Raw genomic sequence first — 18,273 nt, 5'->3', positions numbered from 1 at the left:
GGCGTGGGGGCCCCCACCTGGAGATAACTACCAAGAATCTGCTCACAACGTCCCCCCCGCCCCCACCACACACACACATATTCACAGTTTGCAGGGCCCTGCTTCTATAGAAATTCTAACCAAAGCCCATTAGCAGAGAATCAACTCAATGACAACTGGTTTTGGTTTTAAGGTTCAGGACTGGCACCCACCACTCAAACAGGCAGCAGGAGGAAGGGAAGCCAGAGGTGTTGACAAGTGGGCAGTTTAATGACTATGTGAGTATGGATTTCTCAGTGACGCCTCATCCCTGCCAGGGCCACAGTGGGGACCTGGGCTGATCTGAGATGGGGTGGGGCGGGAGCCAGTGTGAGTGGCACTGTGCCCTGGGGTGGAGAGGAGCCTCAGGTCTCAGAGGTCCACTTTGAAGCCAAAGTGGTAGAAAAGACACCCGTGTTTTGTATCTGGCCAACCAAAAACCAACCCATTGCCATCAGCTCGATTCCGACTCATAGCAACCCTATAGGACAGAGCGGACGTAATTAAACCATGACTCCTGAGTGAAAGAAATACTCTCCCTCCTCCCCCACCAGGTGCCCACATGAAGGTCTACCTACAGTTTACATTTGCAGAACAGCAGCAACTCCTCATACAGGCTTCTGTCTCCTGGTTTTCCACACAAATACCAACTCCCTGTGCCTAACCCATTGGAGGTTGAGGGGAGCTGCCAAAAGCCAAATCTGACAAATAGAAGCAAGAAGAGGTGCAGGTGCTGGAGATGGAATCAATTTACTCTGAAATCCAGCTATGATCTATGAGATTACATTCTAACAGATATCATCCTCTAATCTGCTGGAGTTTGACACTCAAAAACTATCATGTACATATTAATGGATATTAATAAATACTCCATCCCCTCTGTGTCCTCTGCGCATGTCTCCTCAGGTTCATATTCACCCAAAAAACGGAGAGCCAGGAGCAGGTTAAACAGGTCTTCCCTAGGAATCTCTTTGTAGGAAGAGACAAGACCCTTCCTAAAAGGTGGCTTCAACAGTCCCCCAAGCCACGCCAACCCCTTCCAACCCTTACCGTGGAGTCATGGGGAAGACAATGGGCACTGGAGGAGGCAGAGGGCAGAGGAGCATACAGAAAAAGGCCCAAAGGAAGAGGACACCACCCTCCACCCCCGACCCCTGCCCACTGGTGCACGTCTGACGCCGCCTGACGCCTGGGTAGCAAGCGTCCAAGTAGCAAAAAGCTCTGTCCGGGGATAGAAACCACCAACCCAGCAATTACACGTGCAACCCACCTCGTATCCGCTACATCCAAAGCACAGACTACATCCCCAGAACGCCCAAACTTCTGAACTCAGGAGACTCCCCTGCAGCCCCAGGACCCAGTTCCAGAAATCTGGAACTGAAGGCTCTAGAAACCAAAGAACTAATTGGGAGGCTGACGGCCAATGCGGTGGAGAGACGCGCACGGTCCACAGAGAGCACAGTGGTCTGAGCCCGGCGTCCGGGGAGAAGCTGGTGGCCACCGTGCCCATTTCACAGCCGCACTTCACAGCCCACCCCGTCCAAGGCACCCCTCCTCTCGAGTGTCCCCTCCGGGGGGTGGGGAGGGCGGGAGGAGAGACCAAGACAGAGCTGCCTTACCCAAAAGCCCAGTGCCCAGCCATCTCGACGGGGCTTCGACTCGGACGCCAGGCCCAGACATCGTCCTGTTCTCTCCAAAGCTCGCCGGGGTGCGGGGATGGGACACTGGACACAGGCGCGCTCTCAGCCCCCTGTCGGCAGTCAGCGCCGGAGCTGCCGGGAGCTCTGCGCCGCGGGTCTGGGCTCGGGAAAGTTTGCGGTGAGAGAGTGAGGGGACGGGGAGGGCGCCGAGGGCAAGGGAGGCGCGTTCGCCTGCCGCCAGGAGCCGGCTGCGGGAGCGGCGGCAGGAGGGAGGGGAGGAGGAGCGGGAGAAGGAGGAGGAGGAGGACAGCGGGCGGGCGCAGAGGCGAGCGAGGCTGCACCTCTGCTCTGGACGCGCTCCAGCGGCAGGAGGGGCGGTGGCCACCGCGGAGCCGAGGGTGCCCCCGCTCGCTGCACACCCAGCCCGGCGTGCCCCGCCTCGTGGTCCTGGAACCCCGGGAGCACCCTGGGCCCCCCACTCCTACTCCAGCTTGGGCTGGGCTGCTGCGGCTTGGCACTGCAGGGCTGGCCCGCAGCAGCCTGCATCATCCTAGCCGCTGAGCTGCAATTAGGAGGATCATTTTGAGGGTAGGGGTGGAGCTTTTGGGTTGCTGGAAGACTGTTTCGTTCTGTTTTGTGAAACCCAGGTAGGGTAGCAGCTCCCTCTCGGGGGAGCCTCCCAGGGACCGCTTGAACGGCCGCAGCGGACGCTGCCGGAGCCGGTAGGGGTGTGCGGACTTGCCCACTGAGGCTGCATCTCCGAGCGGCACGGGCAGGCCCCGGAGCTCCGGCAGCCTCGGACCTCGGCGCCTGCCGCCTGCTGCCCCGGCGCGTTCATCAGCTCTGGGGTTGCTTCAGGCCGCGGGGAGCAGATCCTGCCGGTGCAACCTGCCCCCGCCCTCCAGTCTCTCCCATTTCCTCATAGACTTCGGAAATCATGATGCTCCTGGTTAGGGGTCTGGCCAGACACTCACTACCTTTCAGCGATTTGGCGTCTCGTCTGCCGCCCTGCGCCCCACTTTATCGTCCCGCATTTCTCATTTTTCCCACCTAGGGCACTCGGCTCAGACTCTGCCCTTTCACCCTCCTCCAAGAGTTCCCAGTCTCCTTCGGAACCCGCCTCCAAATTCAGCAGACTGAATTTGCCTCCCTTTTGGGGGGGGAGGTGGAGGAGCCAAGGGCAAACTTGGGGGTCACAGCCAGATCGGAGGGCTGAGGCGAACCTGCAAACCAGCAAGCCTTTTTCTAGGCAGTCCTGACTTAAAGTGAGTAGTGCTGTTTGGGGTGGTTTGACAAATAGGTCAGAAATCCTCCACGGAACTCCCTTCGCCAGCCATCGGAGCACCCTCCCGCCATCACAGGCCCTTCGGCTGTTCCAGCCCCTCCATTCCTTCCCTGTCTGGAGATAAATTCAGCCTTGGAAACCCTGCTCCATCTTCATGGCCTGAGCCCTGCTGCAGCCCCAGCAAGGCCTCCTAACCACTGACCTTCTTTACCTGGGGTCCCAGGGTACACTTCAGAGAGCTCATGAACCCCTTGAAGTTGTATGCTGAAGGCTGAATGTATTTGATTCTTTCTTTCCAAGAGAGAGAGTCGGTGCCTTTCCTCAGTACAGTTGTTAGAATATATGGAGTTAGATAGTCTGCGGAGTTGAACCCCAGCCCCACCGTTTCTTACTGTATGACTGGGCAAGTTACTCAGTCCTCTGGAGAAACCTCTGCTCCTCATCCGTAAAATGGTGAAAGTAATTACCTCGTAAGAATGTTAAGAGCAATGCCACCCTTAGACCTGGGCAAGAGGAGCCTCAATCCTGGGCCCCTGATGTTAGAGGGTCTCACTTCAGGCCTCCTTTGGCCATGCCCCTCCTCACTGGAGAAGGAGGCCATGGGACCAAGGGAGGGGCCAAGCATCCCTCCTCTTCTAAACTGTGCTCTAGGTATCTGGGACCCTGGATTTCCCGGCCCTAATGACCCAGAGCCCATTTCTAGGGACTGCGGGCATTCAAAGGCATGTACAAGAGTCACTGTCAATTCAAGACCAGAGAAGAGAGTAGACCAGGGACCAGTCCAAACATTCCATTTTGTGCCTGGTGTTCCAGGTCCTCAGGAAGGAAAATTAATCAAGGGCGGATGATAAAAGATATTTTAACACTTTGTTATCTTGATTTATAACTTATATTTAGACAGATGACATGTGATTTCCATTTGTGCACTTGCCCCAGGCCTCACAAACATCCAACGTGGACTTGGCTGTGAAGATCAAATAAGATATTGCATGTAAGAATGCTTGCTAGTATTACTAGAGTATTAGTATGGTAAGCAGTCAATACATTTTAGCTCTTATTATTCTCAATGAGGTTTGTGGCCCAAAAAGGCTAACCCTGCTCCGTCCTCTGCTTACCCTCTCCTCCCGCAGGAGGTCACAGACACTGCCTCAGCTCATGCACAGGGCCAAGCACCCACACTGCCCACTTTGTTTTTACAGCAGAGGTCATGTTTCTCAGAGCAAGAGGCTAAGGTGAGAGAGGAGGTGAGCCAAAGGGAAAGAAAGTGACCCCTACCCAGAGAAGGGGGAGGGGACAGAGCTCCATGGATATTTTTAGATCCTGGTGACAGGCGATGGGGCCAGTTTCCTCAGTGCCCTCTCCTCCACCTTGCCTGTTGCCTCGCAGCCCACGGATTCTTAGAGCTGCAGGGTCCTTAGGAAACCCCCAAACCTTACCGATGATGCAACAGGCCCAGAGAGCTCCGATGAGTTGCCCAAGGTCACAGAGAAAGTTCCTGTTCAAGCCAAAATTAGAACCTCCCCCATTCTCTGGTTCTCCAACTCGACACCCCCAGCTTTCTTCTAAAGAACGCCAGGAGGGCTCTGCAGCTGGGCTGAAAAAGTGCTTGAGAAATGCATTAGTGGCTAGAGGATTTTTACATTTATAGAGCACTTTCCTCAAAAATTCTCAAAAACCTTTCATGTGTATGAGTCCATTGATCCAGCTTAGAGGATCCTCTGAGGATGCCAGGGGAGAGACAAAAGGTCGGAATTCCTTCTCTCCCACATTTTCAAAACTCTCACCCTAACTGAGTCCTTCTTCAACCAGCTCAGAGACCCCCAGTCACTGGGTGGAGTTAGGAAGAAGTGGGCCCCTCCCCTGCCTGCTGCTGGAAGTCCCTGTCAGACAGGGATGGTGTCTTCTGTGGTCCCAACAGACTTGATTCCTGGTGATGGAGTAATGCAGTCAAGGCTTGGGTGGCCTGGCTCAGAAATCCCTTGAAGAGCAAGTTTTCAGCGATGCAGAGATGGACGGGGCCCTGTGCCAAGGAACTGCCAAAGAGCTGGTCATGCTCAGGCTGGAGGAGATGGGCCTACGTTTAAGGGGAAGGAGATTGTTTCCTTGGAGGATTCACGTGGGGTTCTTTGAAGCAGTTAGTCCAACAGTCATCTCTGAGACCAGGCAGCAGACTCAGCTCACCCCTCCCCCTCCTCCTCCCCGCCCTCTCAGGGAGCTGGATTAGAGCTAGGAGAGCGATCCGCTTTTCCAGGAGGGGCCAGCCTATAAGGAGTCAGTGTGTGGAGGGGGGAAGTGGGATGGGCAGTAATAGGGGCAGAGCTCCAGCTCCCAGCCTCCCGGAGCTGCCCTTACACCGGAAGTCACCCCTTGGGGTGGCATCACCTTCTGCAGAGGAATGGGGCAGGGAGATGGAAGGCTCAGTCCCCTGTCAGTTCCCAGAAAGCTGCCAAGACCCCATGCAGGGAAAGAAGGAAGGGAATGCGAGAGCTCCGATGTAGTCTCTGGAACTATTTTGAGAGGAGTCCCTCCTAACTAACTAGAGCCCGGTAGGGAGCCTCCTCTCCTTCTGGCTCCCCTATTGCCCTTGCCTGCCCGCCTCCGTCTCCCCCTTCATCCCCCATAAACCCTCGCACGCAGTTGATTCCTGTAGGGGCATTGAAGGTAACAGAGCTGGAGCTCGGCGCTGACTTGGCTCTTAGGGCCAGACAACGTGGAGCTCTGCAGAGAAGCTTCCACACCACCCCCACCTCACAGCTCCTCTCCAGCCTCAGGAGCAGTGTCTGCTTCACCTTCCCTGAGCCACCCTCTGGTGTAAATAGGGCCTGGCCTCAGGACCTGACCGTGGACCTGCAGGCACCCAGATTCTCTGCATGCATTAACTTAAATGCCCATAAATCCTTCTGCCTTTTAGGTTGGGTGGACCCTACTTGGGCAAACTTTTGGGAGCCTCCTTCTTGTGTACCTAGGGCTTTTTCCTGCCCCTCCCTATTCACCACCCCTCCCCTCCAGCCCAGAGCACCCACTGACCCCCAACCATAGTCTAAGCATCCACTGAAGTTTGGCAGGTGCCGAGGGGGTTAACAGGACAGCATGCACCAAATTAACCGCAGGCACGTGGCTCAGCAGTCCAGCAGGGAACGCGGCACTGGCCAGTCCCCACCCCCATGTCTGGAGCCACCTGGTCACTCACATCCCCCAGCGAGTTGGAGTAAAGACAAACTCCTCCTGAACCCTCTTCCCAGGAGAGTCCGATGCTGCTTCTCACCCATCTCCACCTTCTAAGGGCTCTGGGTGCAGGCAGGTAGGCAGCCACCTCCTCCATCCTTCCTTCCCCTTTTTCTGCCTTCTGCCAGGTTCCATCCAAATATTCTTTCAGGCAAAGGGGGGTGAGGAGCCCCAGACAACAGATGAGCTCATTGGGAGGAGGAGGGCAGAGGGAGGAGGGAGCTGAAATATCCTGACCAGAATGCTGCTCATCGGATAGTCCCAAGCCAGAAAGGGGTGTGTGCCTGCTTCCAGCAGCAGGCGTCTGCTTCCCTCGCTGCAGCTTAGAGATGGGGTGAGTCGTGAGTCGCGGGCATCTCTTTATTGTGAGCCGCGTTGGGGTGGGATGTGAAGCCCTGGGGCAGGGTCTCTGCCACTCTACCCAGCACCCCAGAGCTGTGTTTACCTGTCTACTTCATGGGTCACCATGCCTCCCTACCCCCCATCAAGGGACGATAAGGATTCTGGAGGGCTGGGGGCTGGAGACGTTGGGAAGGTTTGTCATTCATTGCAGCCTGGCTTCCCATGGAACTGCCTGGCCAGCTGAATGTCCACATGTCCTCCTGAAATGCTACACCTGGTCCTGCCCCCAAACTGGGCACAGGAGACAGATCAACCCAGCCAGGCCAGAGTCATCAAATGGTGTGGAGTGCCAGGCAGGACTTCCGAAATGTTCTGGTCCCATCCCAGTGGGGCTTGCAACGAGGCATTACAGGGAGGGGAGGGGAGGGGAAAATGGGAACTAGGAGAGATGTGGCAGGGGAAGCAGGTGCTGGGTGGTGGGGAGAGATGGAGTGGCCAAGAGGAAGGAAGGGAAGCATGGCAGCAGAGGAGCCCTCCCGGAGTGGACGGTAACTTCAGGAAGTTTGAGTGTGACTCAGGCTGAGGAGGAGGGGTAGAGACAAGGAGACTACTGGCTCGTAGGTAAAGAAGATCTGTAGGCTTTTAGTAGAAGAGAGAGGAGCTAGGCACCAAGAGAGGGGAAGCCAGCCAGCAGAGGCCAGAGCTGTTTGTGCAGAGCTGTGGGGTCAAGGTCCAGGTCGTGGAAGGGGTGGGGATGTTAGTGGCCTACAAGGAAGGCTTTGCTTCTGCTTCCAAACCCTTTTACCCTTACGTTGTCATGGTCATTTTGAGGTCGGCTCCAAGTCATCCTTCCCTCACTCACCCCAAGCCTCAGATTGGTCTTTGGGCTGCAAGAGGCCAGTCCGCTGTCCTTTCTAGCAGTGTGCTGTGATGGCTTTGGCATCACACAACCCTGAGTTTGAATTCTGGCTGTGCTATTTTCTAGCCATGTCACCTTGCTTGTACCCATACTCAGTATAGCATAACCTCAGCCTCCTCGTCTGTAAAAATGAGAAAACAATGCATATTTTGTGGGGTTGTCATGAGGATCAAGTAAACTGATAGACACAGGATACCTAGCCCAGTGCCAGGCATACAATAGTGCTCAAGAAATTGTAGCTATTCTTACTAGTCTAGTCAACTCATACTCACTCTTGCCCCACCCGACTAAGCCCTTACAGCCTGCATATGAAAACTAACCCACAGCCCTTTCACCAGGGTCAGGCCAGTGAGAGCAACGTGTGAGTGTGCTGGGGGCAGGGATGGGGAAGTTGGCAGACTTTGGCAAAGCCAGAGGGCTAAGGGAGGAGGAGGCAGAGAGGACTGTGGCTCTTTCATCTATAGTCTGGACAGGAAGGACAGGGAAGTGTTTGGACCCTGGCTGATGGGCCAAGGAAGGTAAGTTAGGCTTGGCCAGATCTTTGACAAGAAGGTCCCCAGTTCCCACTGGGCTCCCAGCGTATTTCTCACCTGCATAGGGGCTCCCCATCCTCCCATTGGTAAATCGATTGAAAAAGAATCAGATAAAGGGGTGCCAGGGTGCAGAGACAGGCAGAGGATAGCGTGACTAAGAAGGCAGAGGAGCAGGAGTTCGTCCACGCACGAATCATATTTACCTTTAGGTAAGCAAGAGTCAGAGAAGCCCTGGTGCACCGTAGTTAAAGCGCTTGGCTGCTAACCAAAAGGTCGGCGGTTGAAACCCACCAGCCGCTGTCCAGGAGAAAGACGTGGCAGTCTGCTTCTGTAAAGATTCCAGCTTTGGAAACCTTATAGGGCAGTTCCACTCTGTCCTGTAGGGTCACTATGAGGCAGAATCAACTCAACTGCAAGAGTTAATCCCACTTCTATCATTTGAATCCTAAAATGTGGGGTGCAGGGGGCCACTGTTAGTAAACTTAAAGGGCATCTAAAAGTACTTTCCAATATATGAATCTTCTCACAACACCCCCAAGCTATACTTGAATACCTTCTGGGATGGGGATCTCATTACCTCAGAGAAATTCAATCCTTTGCGCGGCTCTGACTTGTTAGATCAATAACTGTCTCTGCCCATTAGCCCTAATGTTTTGTCTTGGGTCAGAACAGGCTGAGTCCGATCCTTCTCTCCTGTGGTCACAGCCACAGTATTGGCCAACAGCTGTGATGCACACTTCCCCTCCTGGCTGAGTACACCCTCTTCTGTCTGATGACCCTCAGGAGGTGCTCTCAGTCTGTTGAGGCTAACAGTTCCTAGCCCCTTTGCCAGCTGTTTACAGGGAATGCGTCCCAGTTGAGAAGGAGAGGCAGCTGTGGCTGGGATAAAAGTGACTTTGCCAGGGCTGTAAGGGAAAGCCCCTCCCATGGAATCCCAAGCCCAGTGTCCAGCATCCCCTTGCCCCCTCTTTGCCCAGCACCTCCTGGATTCTCAAGGTCACTATTGCCAGAGAAAAGAACAAGTTGCCTTACCAAACTGCCCACTCCCCCACACCCAACTCATCCACTCCCACCACCTCCATCTCCAGGGCCTTTCTCCCTTCTCTAGCCAGAGGGCCTCCTCAGCCTGCAGGGGAATGAGGTCTTGGGCTAGACCCCACTGTCCTCCCCCACGAAATCTAAATAGAGATGCCAGGATATTGTTCTCAGCTGGGCTTTGTTCCCAAAGACCCTCTGGAGCTCTCATCCACGGGCGGCCAGGGCCTGTCCTAAGTGGCGGCTGGTGTCCCTGGACATCAGCATGGGAATAGGCAGCCAGGGATAACTGGAACCTGGTGGGGTTCAGGGTGAGAGGTCTGTGGAAAGGGTGGAGAACATCTGAGCAGAGTTCTTGCAGAGCCCTGCCAGCGTGGATTCATCAGCATGGACCTTATGAGTCCCCGAGATGCCAAGGGAGGAGGCCTGGAGACCTAGCGAGGGGCTTGTCCTACTGTCCTGCCTCCAACTGCCCAGCCCACATCCCATCAGGCACTGCCCCAGGTGCCTCTCACCTGAAGTTTCCTAGGTACACTTCTCCTCAAAGAGATGGGGAGGAGACAAGTAGCCTATGAGGGTCCCATGTACAAACCAACATAAGCAGGTCATGTTGCTGAAGTACGGGAATGGGACTCTGGGATTTAGAGCTAAAGGCCATGAGTCTTCTTGCCCATGGACATCAGGTCAGCCCAGGCTGGGAAGGAGAGACTTGGGTTCTAATGTAAGCTCTGTCTAATGATTAGCCAACTGTGTGACTTTGGGAAAATCACTTTCCCCCTCTGAACCTCAGCTTTAAAGACTGAGCCCTTACAGAAGCATGTGTGCCTCTTCTAGATCAACTCAGGTCCAGCTGGGGAGGAGCAGGGCAGGATCCTGGGTTTGTGTGTGCTGCTATGCTGAGGGCTCCGTCCAGTTTGGGGTGTGGGCTGTGGAAAGAACAGTAGACCTGGAGGCTGATTCAAGACCACGTGGCCTTAAGCAAGTCACTTCCCTGTTCTGGGGTATTCCCTGGGGCCCCTCTTTTCTCTGAGGTTCTACTCTCCTGCCCTTTCCTTTTGGCCTTCAAGAGCTGTTCTAGGGACTCTGAAAGCCTCAGCATACAGATTCCTATTTGATGGAAGCCAGCAGTGGGCAGGTCCACATACAAACCAACATGAGCAGGTCACGCTGTTGGGATGTAGGAATGGGACTCTGGGATTTTGGAGCTAAAGGACCTGAGTCTTCTGGCTGTGCCTGAGCCCTGCAAGGGGCACCTACTAGTAGGAAGTGAAGGAGCAGGGGTGTTGGGGGATTCTTGTAGAGATACCTCTACCTCAATGAAAGGACACAGGAAACCACCGACCAACTCTGAGTACCAGGGTGGGAGCTAACCCTTCCCCACAACGCAGCTCAGTCCCTAGTCAAAACTACCCCACCCGCCCAACAAAAGCTGGGCCGAAGAACATCAGTGTAGGAGAGGTGACCAAACCAAATCTAACCCTCATGGAAGCCAGGCCCAGCTTTTATCCTCAAAGTGTTCTGGGGGAAAAGTTCTTGATAAGGAAGATACTGTTGGCCTGTCTCCACTCAGGAAGGGACCAGCCAGAATCTCCAGGTCTTCTGCCGCTCAATCCACACCCCTTGCCTCAGTTTCCCTAACTGTTAACCTCCCTGACATCCTATCCTTAGACTTCAGGAGTGTCAGGGGACAAACATCCTTTTAAATCAAGGTACATTTGGTCTGTTAAATTCCAGCCACCTCTGTTTAATGCTGCCTCCTCCTTTCTGGCTTCTCTGTCAGGTAGCAGCTGTAATCCCTGCAGGTATTAGTACTACCAATGTCAGGATCCTCCTAGAATGTTCTAAAATGCATCTGGTCACTAACCACAGGCCAGGATCTGAGTCAGCAGTGAGCAAACAGAAAAGACAGAAAAAGTAGGAGAAAAGTAGAAACCAGCACTTAGGCATTTCCTTGTCATTTGGGAAGCTGAGGTTTTTCTTATCTGGAAGCCTCCTAGGCAAGGGTGTGTGTGTGTAAGAAAGAGAAAGAGATACAAAGAGAGACATAAGAACAGGGAGCAAGAGAGGAAAAGACCAGAGCGGGTCTGGGATAGTAGAGCCCCTAGGCAAGGAGTAGCATTTGGTCCTGAAGTTCTTAGGGCTGATTCAGCACTACATAAATGGAAGACAGCAGTGTGTAGATGGGACATGAGCAACCTGACTCTTCCCACCAGCCACGTTTATCCTCCAGTTGCATGAAGGCAGGCTCTGGCCAGCTGTCTTCTATTTTTCCTGAGTCCTGAGCAAGCAAGAGGTGTCTGCCTTAGTAAGACACAGTTTAGAAACAAGGAGCTGGCAGGATGGCCCATCTGTCCATGAAATAATAAATAATAGGCAACATCAGCGTAACAGACTTGGGGGCTTAAAGGGTTGTCTTCATCCCAGAATTAACCAAGAGACCTCCAAGAAGTGATTGTTCATCTACCCTGTCCCTGGGGTATTTCCAGGCTGGGTAGAGTCCCCAGGATTCTGGGAAGCCAAAGGGGAAAAGAGACGAAACATGAGTAGAGTAGAACGACCTTATCCTTGATGAGTAAGAGCTTTGAGGTCCTCAGCTGATGGAGACCTGGCAGTGTCCATGGAATTACCAAGAAAGGAGAGTCAGGAGTCCCTGTCAAGATCCTGGCTAAGCTTCAACCTACCCCATTCTGCACTCCTGAAAAAAGCCACACTCGAGGGATGTTCTGGGGAGACAGTTTGTTTATTTTAGGCAATAGATCCAAGCAGGAAGACAAACTGCAAAAGAAACTCAGTCTGCTCCAAAAAGCAGGTACACCACAGTAGTCAGGTCACATAGGATCATTTATGCTTCTCTCCCCACCACCCCTTCCAACCACCACATAGCACATAAAACCTAGAAAGTGCGTAAGTAGTTGGGCTTTCCTCTCCAAGTGCACAAAGAGCAATAAGAAAATTCCAAAATTTTCCTTTGGTGAATCAACTCAAAACATTGAGAAATGATGACCACCCCCCCAACAATGTAACTTTGGGATGAGTACAGTGAGATGTTTCATATTTGTATATATAGTATATCTATATCTGTATATAGACTATGTACAATGTAATCGCAAGCTTCAATAAAGGAAGACATCAGCAAGAGGCAGAAAATATTTTAAGACATAGCCTATCTATCATTAAGACGTAACTAGGAAGGAAATTTTCTTCATTCATCACCCATTTCAAACTGCACCAAGCCATTCCTATGGCTTGGGACTATCTCTTTGGAACTGGCCAGTATTTTCAATTGTCCATCTGTTTAATCTGACCTTGTAAATAGTTACCAGCCCAGTCTCCCCAAGAAGACTCACAGGGAGAAATATGGATCCATTCAGGTTTTCCTTTTTATAAATTCGGATAACTGTGATTAGTCCATAGCTAGGGGATAGATATCTATTTCCAAAGCCAGTTCCAAGGCACCTCAAGGCATTTCAGTCCTGAAAAAAAATTGTGCTTTGTTCATATAAGCTAAATCCCATAGTTGGCCAGCCCATCTCTCTGTACAGTGGCCCTTAATTAGGAAGAAGAGATAGATAAGGGGTTCTGAGAGAGCAGGAGAGGCAAGGGAGCTTGAGAAGGCCAGCAGACTGAATCTGGCAGAGTGCAGTGGTGGGAACATGCAGCCAGAAATGGGGCTTGAGCCCCACTGTGCCGGAAGAGGAACGGCTTGCTGGCATACGCTAGAAAGCAAGGTAGAGAAATGGCTGCAGCGGAAACATCTCACTCGTTCCCCACCTCTTCTCACAGAAGCCTCGATTTGCTCTCAACCTCACTGCGCTGGGGGAGGCAGCTCTGGGAGCCCACAGGATCTTGATCGAGAGCAGATTGTAAGATGCTGGAGGAGAAAGTGCCTATGAAGGTGGGCACCTGGGGCAAGGGTGGTTCCTGACCCATCCCCATCTGCTTGGGACCCTGAGGGCATGGAGAAGCATGGCTTTCCCTAGGCCTCCCTTGGTCAGGGCAGAGAATGAAAAGCACTCAGAAGTCTTGGGCTTCTTTATGGGGTATTAGGACTTCTTCGAATAAACCCAGGGAGTCTTGCAAATAACTCCTCTAAATGTCATGAGTCCTGGAAAAAAGAGTGCAGATCCTCACTCATCCTGGGAGAGGAGGGCACTTAAGAGATTGCTGAAAGATGCAATCTGCAAGCTGCAGAAATGTATACAACCACCCTTGGTCTCAACTGGCAGGAGGTGTCCCACTCAGCTCTCCCCTCTCAGCTGGTTGGCTGGATGGATGGGTGGCATCTACCTGCTCCAGGCACCCTGGTGGCTTAGCCCACCTCATTGGCAGTGTGTTGATTGGCAGTTAGGTTCTGAGCTGATGAGTGTAGAATTTCCAGAAGGGTTGGACTCCTCTCACTCAGGAGCTATCTGGCTGGTTGCCCATCCTCTGCGTTCCCCAGACCTGGCCTCTGTACTCTCCTCTTGGTTTTATCTTCCTTCTTGCCTCCCTTTCTGTTGTTCCCAGGGCCCAGACTCTGGAATCCCTTCCTTCTTCCTCAACTCCAGGCTCACAAGCAATGGCTGCAGAGATGGAATTAGATGCACCAAAAAACTAATCTTGGTCCCCACAGTGCTGACATGGCAGTTCCCAACTCTATTATGGCTTTGTGAGTGTCCTGGCACCTGGCACGTGCCTGGCAGCTAGCAGATGCTCAATAAATGGATGCTGAATTGAGGTGAATTAAACTGAACCTCCCATGAGCTACTACTCCCTCCCCAAATTGGCTATCTGATGGGCAGAAGCAAGGATTTGTCCCTGAGACTGTCACAGTCCCATCTCCACCCTCTGCCCCCAGCCTTACTCCTTGCCCTAGGTGCTAACTCCCTGAGCCAAGGGTGGGGGCTGAGCTCACCTGGAAAGGCTGGAGTGCTTGAAGAGGCTCAGCCTGGAGAGGGAATGAGGCGTTGCCGTTGCCAGCAATTCTGCCCTCTCACTGGGTCACTCCACCCCTGCCTCCATAGCCTGAAGGGGCTGGGCTCCTGGGAGAAGTCTACCTCCTTCACCTTGCCTCCCTCATCTACCAGTCCAGAAAGGCCCCCCCACTGGAAATATTATGGCTTTGTTGATTCCAACTGGAGGCTGAGAAGCCAAAGGAGAAAATGGCAAGAATCTCAGATTCTGTCAGTTTGAGATTCAGTTTCCCCATCTAACATGAGTGACTTGGCTAGTTGATATCTGAGGGTCTTTCAAGGTAGTGTTCTCTGAGTCTGCAGTTTGTGTCTCTGCTCTGTCTCTCTTCCCTCTCTCTCAGCTTAAGCAGTCCCCTTTTGATGTGGGTAAAATGGCAGTGAAAGTTGGCTCCCCACAAGTCCTACTTTCCTCTCCACAAAGGGAGTTACTGAGGCAGAGGAAGGTGTAACAGGGCTCCAGATGTGACAGGACCCTAGGGTCTAAGAGGCTCCAAGTTCACCCCTCACTCTTCCCTCAGGGTGCTCCCTGAATAAGATCCCTGGTCTCTAGCCAAAAGCCAGCTGAAAGCCCTACTGAGGCTAAGTGGGACAGTCCATGTGGAACCCTTGGATGAAGCTGCCTCCCCTCTGCACAGCAACTCCTCTGCCCACGGCCTCCACTCCCCTCCTCATTCCTGCGCCTTGTCTGCTCCTGAAAAGACAGTCTGAAGAAAACTTCACTTTACAATGGTGCCTCCACCCCTTCAATCCCTCAGCTGACTTTGAAATGAGTCTCCTGTTTGTAGGTAACTGCGGTGGAAAATGACCACTACCTGGAACAGCACAATCCACCCACAGCCCTTCTTAGCTGCTCTTCCAGTACTGGTTGCACCAAAAATCCCACGGGATTAGCGGCCACTGGAAAACCAAGAGGCTTCTATGGTAGCAGCTATCAATGGAAAAGAGTCAGCGCAGAACTCCTGGGGCCTAGGCTTGTCTCCAGTTTTGCCTCCAGCCTCAACTTTCCTTCAATGCTCTGGAAATTCATAGTAGCCCCTTTAGCATATCCCTCTATCCCAAATCATAGGAACTCATCATCACCCCCAGCCCGCTGGGAGCAGCGAGAAACATAGCCGTGCCACCCAGGGGCTTCCTGAGGCAGCTCTGACTGGCACAGAGAGCCCACACCAGGTTCTTCTGAAGCCACTGCCAGATGAGTCCAAGCACTGGCCAGACTTAGAAGCTGACTCCTTCCTCCACCATTCCCACCTTCACCCCTTCTTTCTTTGGGGCTCTCACACTTGCCCCCTGCCTCCTCTCGGAACTGGTGGGTTTGGGCCCCATTCCCCCGCCCCAGGGCCTACATGTCCCATAGGTCATGGCAGATTTCTCAGATGAAAGAGAGGTGGGTCACCCTTGGTGCGGGGTGGGGGATAAGAAGTGAGGGGCTCGGAGGCCCAAGGTCAGCACTGGGATCCTGGTTCAAGAGAAGCACACCAAGAGAGGGCAGGTGGGGTCACACTGTACAGGGCAGAGTCGGGGGAGACAGAACACACGGGAGGGCGGCAGGCCGGGCAGCCTGCCTGTTACTTGGTGCCATCGTCTGCGTTGCCCTCGCCATCCGTCTTGCCCTCTTCCTCAGTCTTCAGGTCGTCGGTGCTCAGTTTCTGCTCTTTTTTCCTCCTCACGCACTTGACTACCATCAGCACCAAGATGACCACAGCCAGGAAGCCCCCCACCGAGGCGCCCACAATCACTGCCACCGTGGAATCCCGCTCAGGGGGCTCTGGAGAAGGAAAGGAAACAGACCCCCTGAGCACTAGGCCTACAAAAGGGGGTCTCCTTCACTGTTCCCCCATACTCCCATGTAGTATGTGGGGTGCCCCTGACTTTACTCTCTTCCACGGAAAGGACTTTAGTGAAAGCCAAAAATCAACCCAGGAATTTGACCTCTAAATGCCCCTCCCCCCAAAAAGAAATCCCAGGGCATCAGGAAGCCCCCAGGAGAGGGAGTATAATGAAATATTTAAGAGCATGGACACGAAGATCAAACAGGTCCAGGTTTGAGTCCTGATTGTACTATTTATTCATTGTGTGACCTTGGGTAACTTACTTTTCCTCTCTAAGCCTCGTTTCCTCATCTTGGTCATGTGGCCCTAGGGGTGAAGTTGGAGGGCGGGTAGAGCAAAGATGGGGTAATAATAGCACCTCCCTCACAGGGTTTTTATGAGGCTCTAATGAGATAATGCATTAGAGCTCAGTCCTTCGCCTGAGATATAGTACTGTTGTGGTTCGCTGCCATCAAGTCGGCCCCCAATTCATGGTGACCCCAAACACAGTGGAACAAAACCCTGCCTGGTCCTGTGCCATCCCCATGATTGGTTGCAGAGTGGACTGTTGTGATCCATAGGCTCTGACTGGCTGATTTTTGAAAGTAGGTTGCCAGGCCTTTATTCCTAGTCTATCTTAGTCTGGGAGCACCTCTGAAACCTGTTTAGCATCATAGCAACACTCAAGCCTCCACTGACAGATGGGCAGTGGCTGCACGTGAGGTGCATTGGCTGGGAAGCAAACCTGGGTCTCCTGCATGGAAGGTGAGAATTCTACCACTGAACCGCTAATGCTTCAATTGAGACACAGTAAGTGCCCAGGAAGTTAAAGCTGCTATTATTGTTAAGATCATGATCACTAGTATTATGAGGACTCACTGAGAGGATTCCCAGGTCCTCAGGAACTGTAGGGGATCAAATGGATGCTTCCCCCAAACACAAGCTGTTGCTCCCACCCCTCAGGAGGGCACAGCCTCCTCAGAGGTGCCCTGAGCTAATAATGCTGGAGAGTGGCTGGGTGGGAATGTCCAGGGTCCCCGACAGCCTGGCTCCCTAGCCCCTCCTAGCTCCTCAGCTCTGCCCACCTTCCATGAGGACCCGCAGGTGAATCCTGCCATGGCCACGGTGGCGGTCGGGCGGGTTCATGATGTAGCAGTTGTAGATGCCCTTATCCTCAGACTGCACATTTTTCAGTGTCACTGACACGTCGTACTTGCTGGGGTTCCCTGAGAACTCCACGCGGTCTCGAAACTGCTCCGGCTTCAGGTTGATGATCTTCATGCGGAACTGGAGGAACTGGGGGGTGGGGCAAAGGACAGGACATGCTGGGCAGCTGGACAAGCAAGAGCTTCAAGGACAGTGGGGACACTCCCTTCTCCCGCCCACCCTCAATGCCATCCCTTGACCTGGGAAGTGAGGTAGTTACCTCCAAAGTCCAGCCTCCTCCACTCCAGCCGTGGGCCACCCCAATGTGGCACCTTCTCCCAAAGCCCACTGGAGCAGACAGGTCACCCAGAACACTCTAAGGTCCTGGTTGAGTACAGGGGCAGGTGGTGGAAAGGTGGGCTTCCGTGCTGGCTCCCACCCACTCCCCCCCTCCGGCCCAGGACTCACCATCTCCTCGGAGCAGTTGCTACACTCCTGGTAGGTCCAGTTCAAGGAGAACTGCTTGTGGTTCACTGTGTAGCAGGAGTTGAAGGTGCAGGGCAGGCGAGCATCAGAGCCATTGAGGACATTGAGGATGAGGGGTACCATGACCTCCATGCTCCACCCTGGTGGCACTGCAGACAAAGCCACAGCTGGTGAGGATTCAGGGTCAGGGAGGGGGCAGCCTTCTGTCCCCAGTGGGGAGTGGAGGAGTGAGGAAGGACAGAGCTCCAGGCAGCGGGCTGGGTCTCTTACCACTGAAATTAGTGAGGGGGCAGGAGTGGGGGTGGGCAAAGCTCATAAGGGGCACCACATGTGGCCCTGGGGGTACAGTGGGGGTAGAGCAAAGCTAGGGATGGAGAGAGACCAAATCATCTGTCTAGCCGGGGACAGCCAAATGGCCCCCAACTTTTTCCAGAACCACTGTAGGTCAGCACCCACCCCCCGAACTTGGCTGTCTCACCCTACTTCTGACACTGCCACTTGCTAGCTGAAAACCCTGGACAAGGGGATTCACTGCACTGGGCCCTGGTTTCTCCCTTCTTCCCCACCACTTCCAATTATCTTTGCTGAGCCAAGCAGCCTCGGGGACAGATGGAGACTCAGGAGGCCTTGCTCTCCATACAGCAGGGCCAGAGCAAAGCCGAGCCCAGCCCAGCCCCCTTGTCTTCCCTAGGCTTCTGGCAGGCAGGGAAGAGGGCACACGAGCAGTGGGTGGGAGGGGACGGACCAGAAGAAGAGGCACAGCTGCAAAGACCAGCTGATGGGTCTACAGGTACAGGAGTCCCTTTTGGAGATGTCAGGCCTGGAGCTACCCTAGCAAGGAGCTGACACAGGCTGACGGGGCAGCAGGGTAGGAAGAGCGGGCT

General features: G+C 53.6%; 2 protein-coding genes across 2 annotated transcripts in view; both read right to left on the bottom strand.

The window, feature by feature from the left end:
* Positions 1 to 1,843, bottom strand: part of SCN4B (sodium voltage-gated channel beta subunit 4) — a 21,188-nt gene extending 19,345 nt beyond the window's left edge. Inside the window, exon 1 of the mRNA XM_004385673.1 lies at positions 1,638 to 1,843. Within this exon, the coding sequence (XP_004385730.1) occupies positions 1,638 to 1,698 (61 nt within the window). The 5' untranslated portion in view covers positions 1,699 to 1,843. The remainder of the gene's footprint in view (positions 1 to 1,637) is intronic.
* Positions 1,844 to 15,416: 13,573 nt separating this feature from the next.
* SCN2B (sodium voltage-gated channel beta subunit 2) lies at positions 15,417 to 17,606 on the bottom strand. Its single transcript, XM_012558194.2, has 3 exons — positions 17,372 to 17,606; positions 16,843 to 17,053; positions 15,417 to 15,714 (listed from the first exon to the last, which is right to left on the bottom strand). The coding sequence occupies exons 1-3, from the start codon at positions 17,519 to 17,521 to the stop codon at positions 15,515 to 15,517; spliced, it is 561 nt and encodes a 186-aa protein (XP_012413648.1). The 5' UTR covers positions 17,522 to 17,606; the 3' UTR covers positions 15,417 to 15,514.
* Positions 17,607 to 18,273: the final 667 nt, after the last annotated feature.

Source organism: Trichechus manatus, unplaced genomic scaffold, assembly GCF_000243295.1.
Source record: "Trichechus manatus latirostris isolate Lorelei unplaced genomic scaffold, TriManLat1.0 scaffold00143, whole genome shotgun sequence".
Lineage (NCBI taxonomy): Eukaryota > Metazoa > Chordata > Mammalia > Sirenia > Trichechidae > Trichechus > Trichechus manatus.
This window is presented reverse-complemented; position numbering and strand designations above follow the sequence as displayed.

Excerpts from the sequence above, each read along its gene's own strand:
- SCN2B (XM_012558194.2), bottom strand. The coding sequence starts at position 17,521 with ATGGAGGTCATGGTACCCCTCATCCTCAATGTCCTCAATGGCTCTGAT. Across the intron at positions 17,054-17,371 it reads GCAACTGCTCCGAGGAGATG|TTCCTCCAGTTCCGCATGAA; the intron begins GTGAGTCCTGGG and ends CCCACCCCCCAG. Across the intron at positions 15,715-16,842 it reads CCTGCGGGTCCTCATGGAAG|AGCCCCCTGAGCGGGATTCC; the intron begins GTGGGCAGAGCT and ends TTCCTTCTCCAG.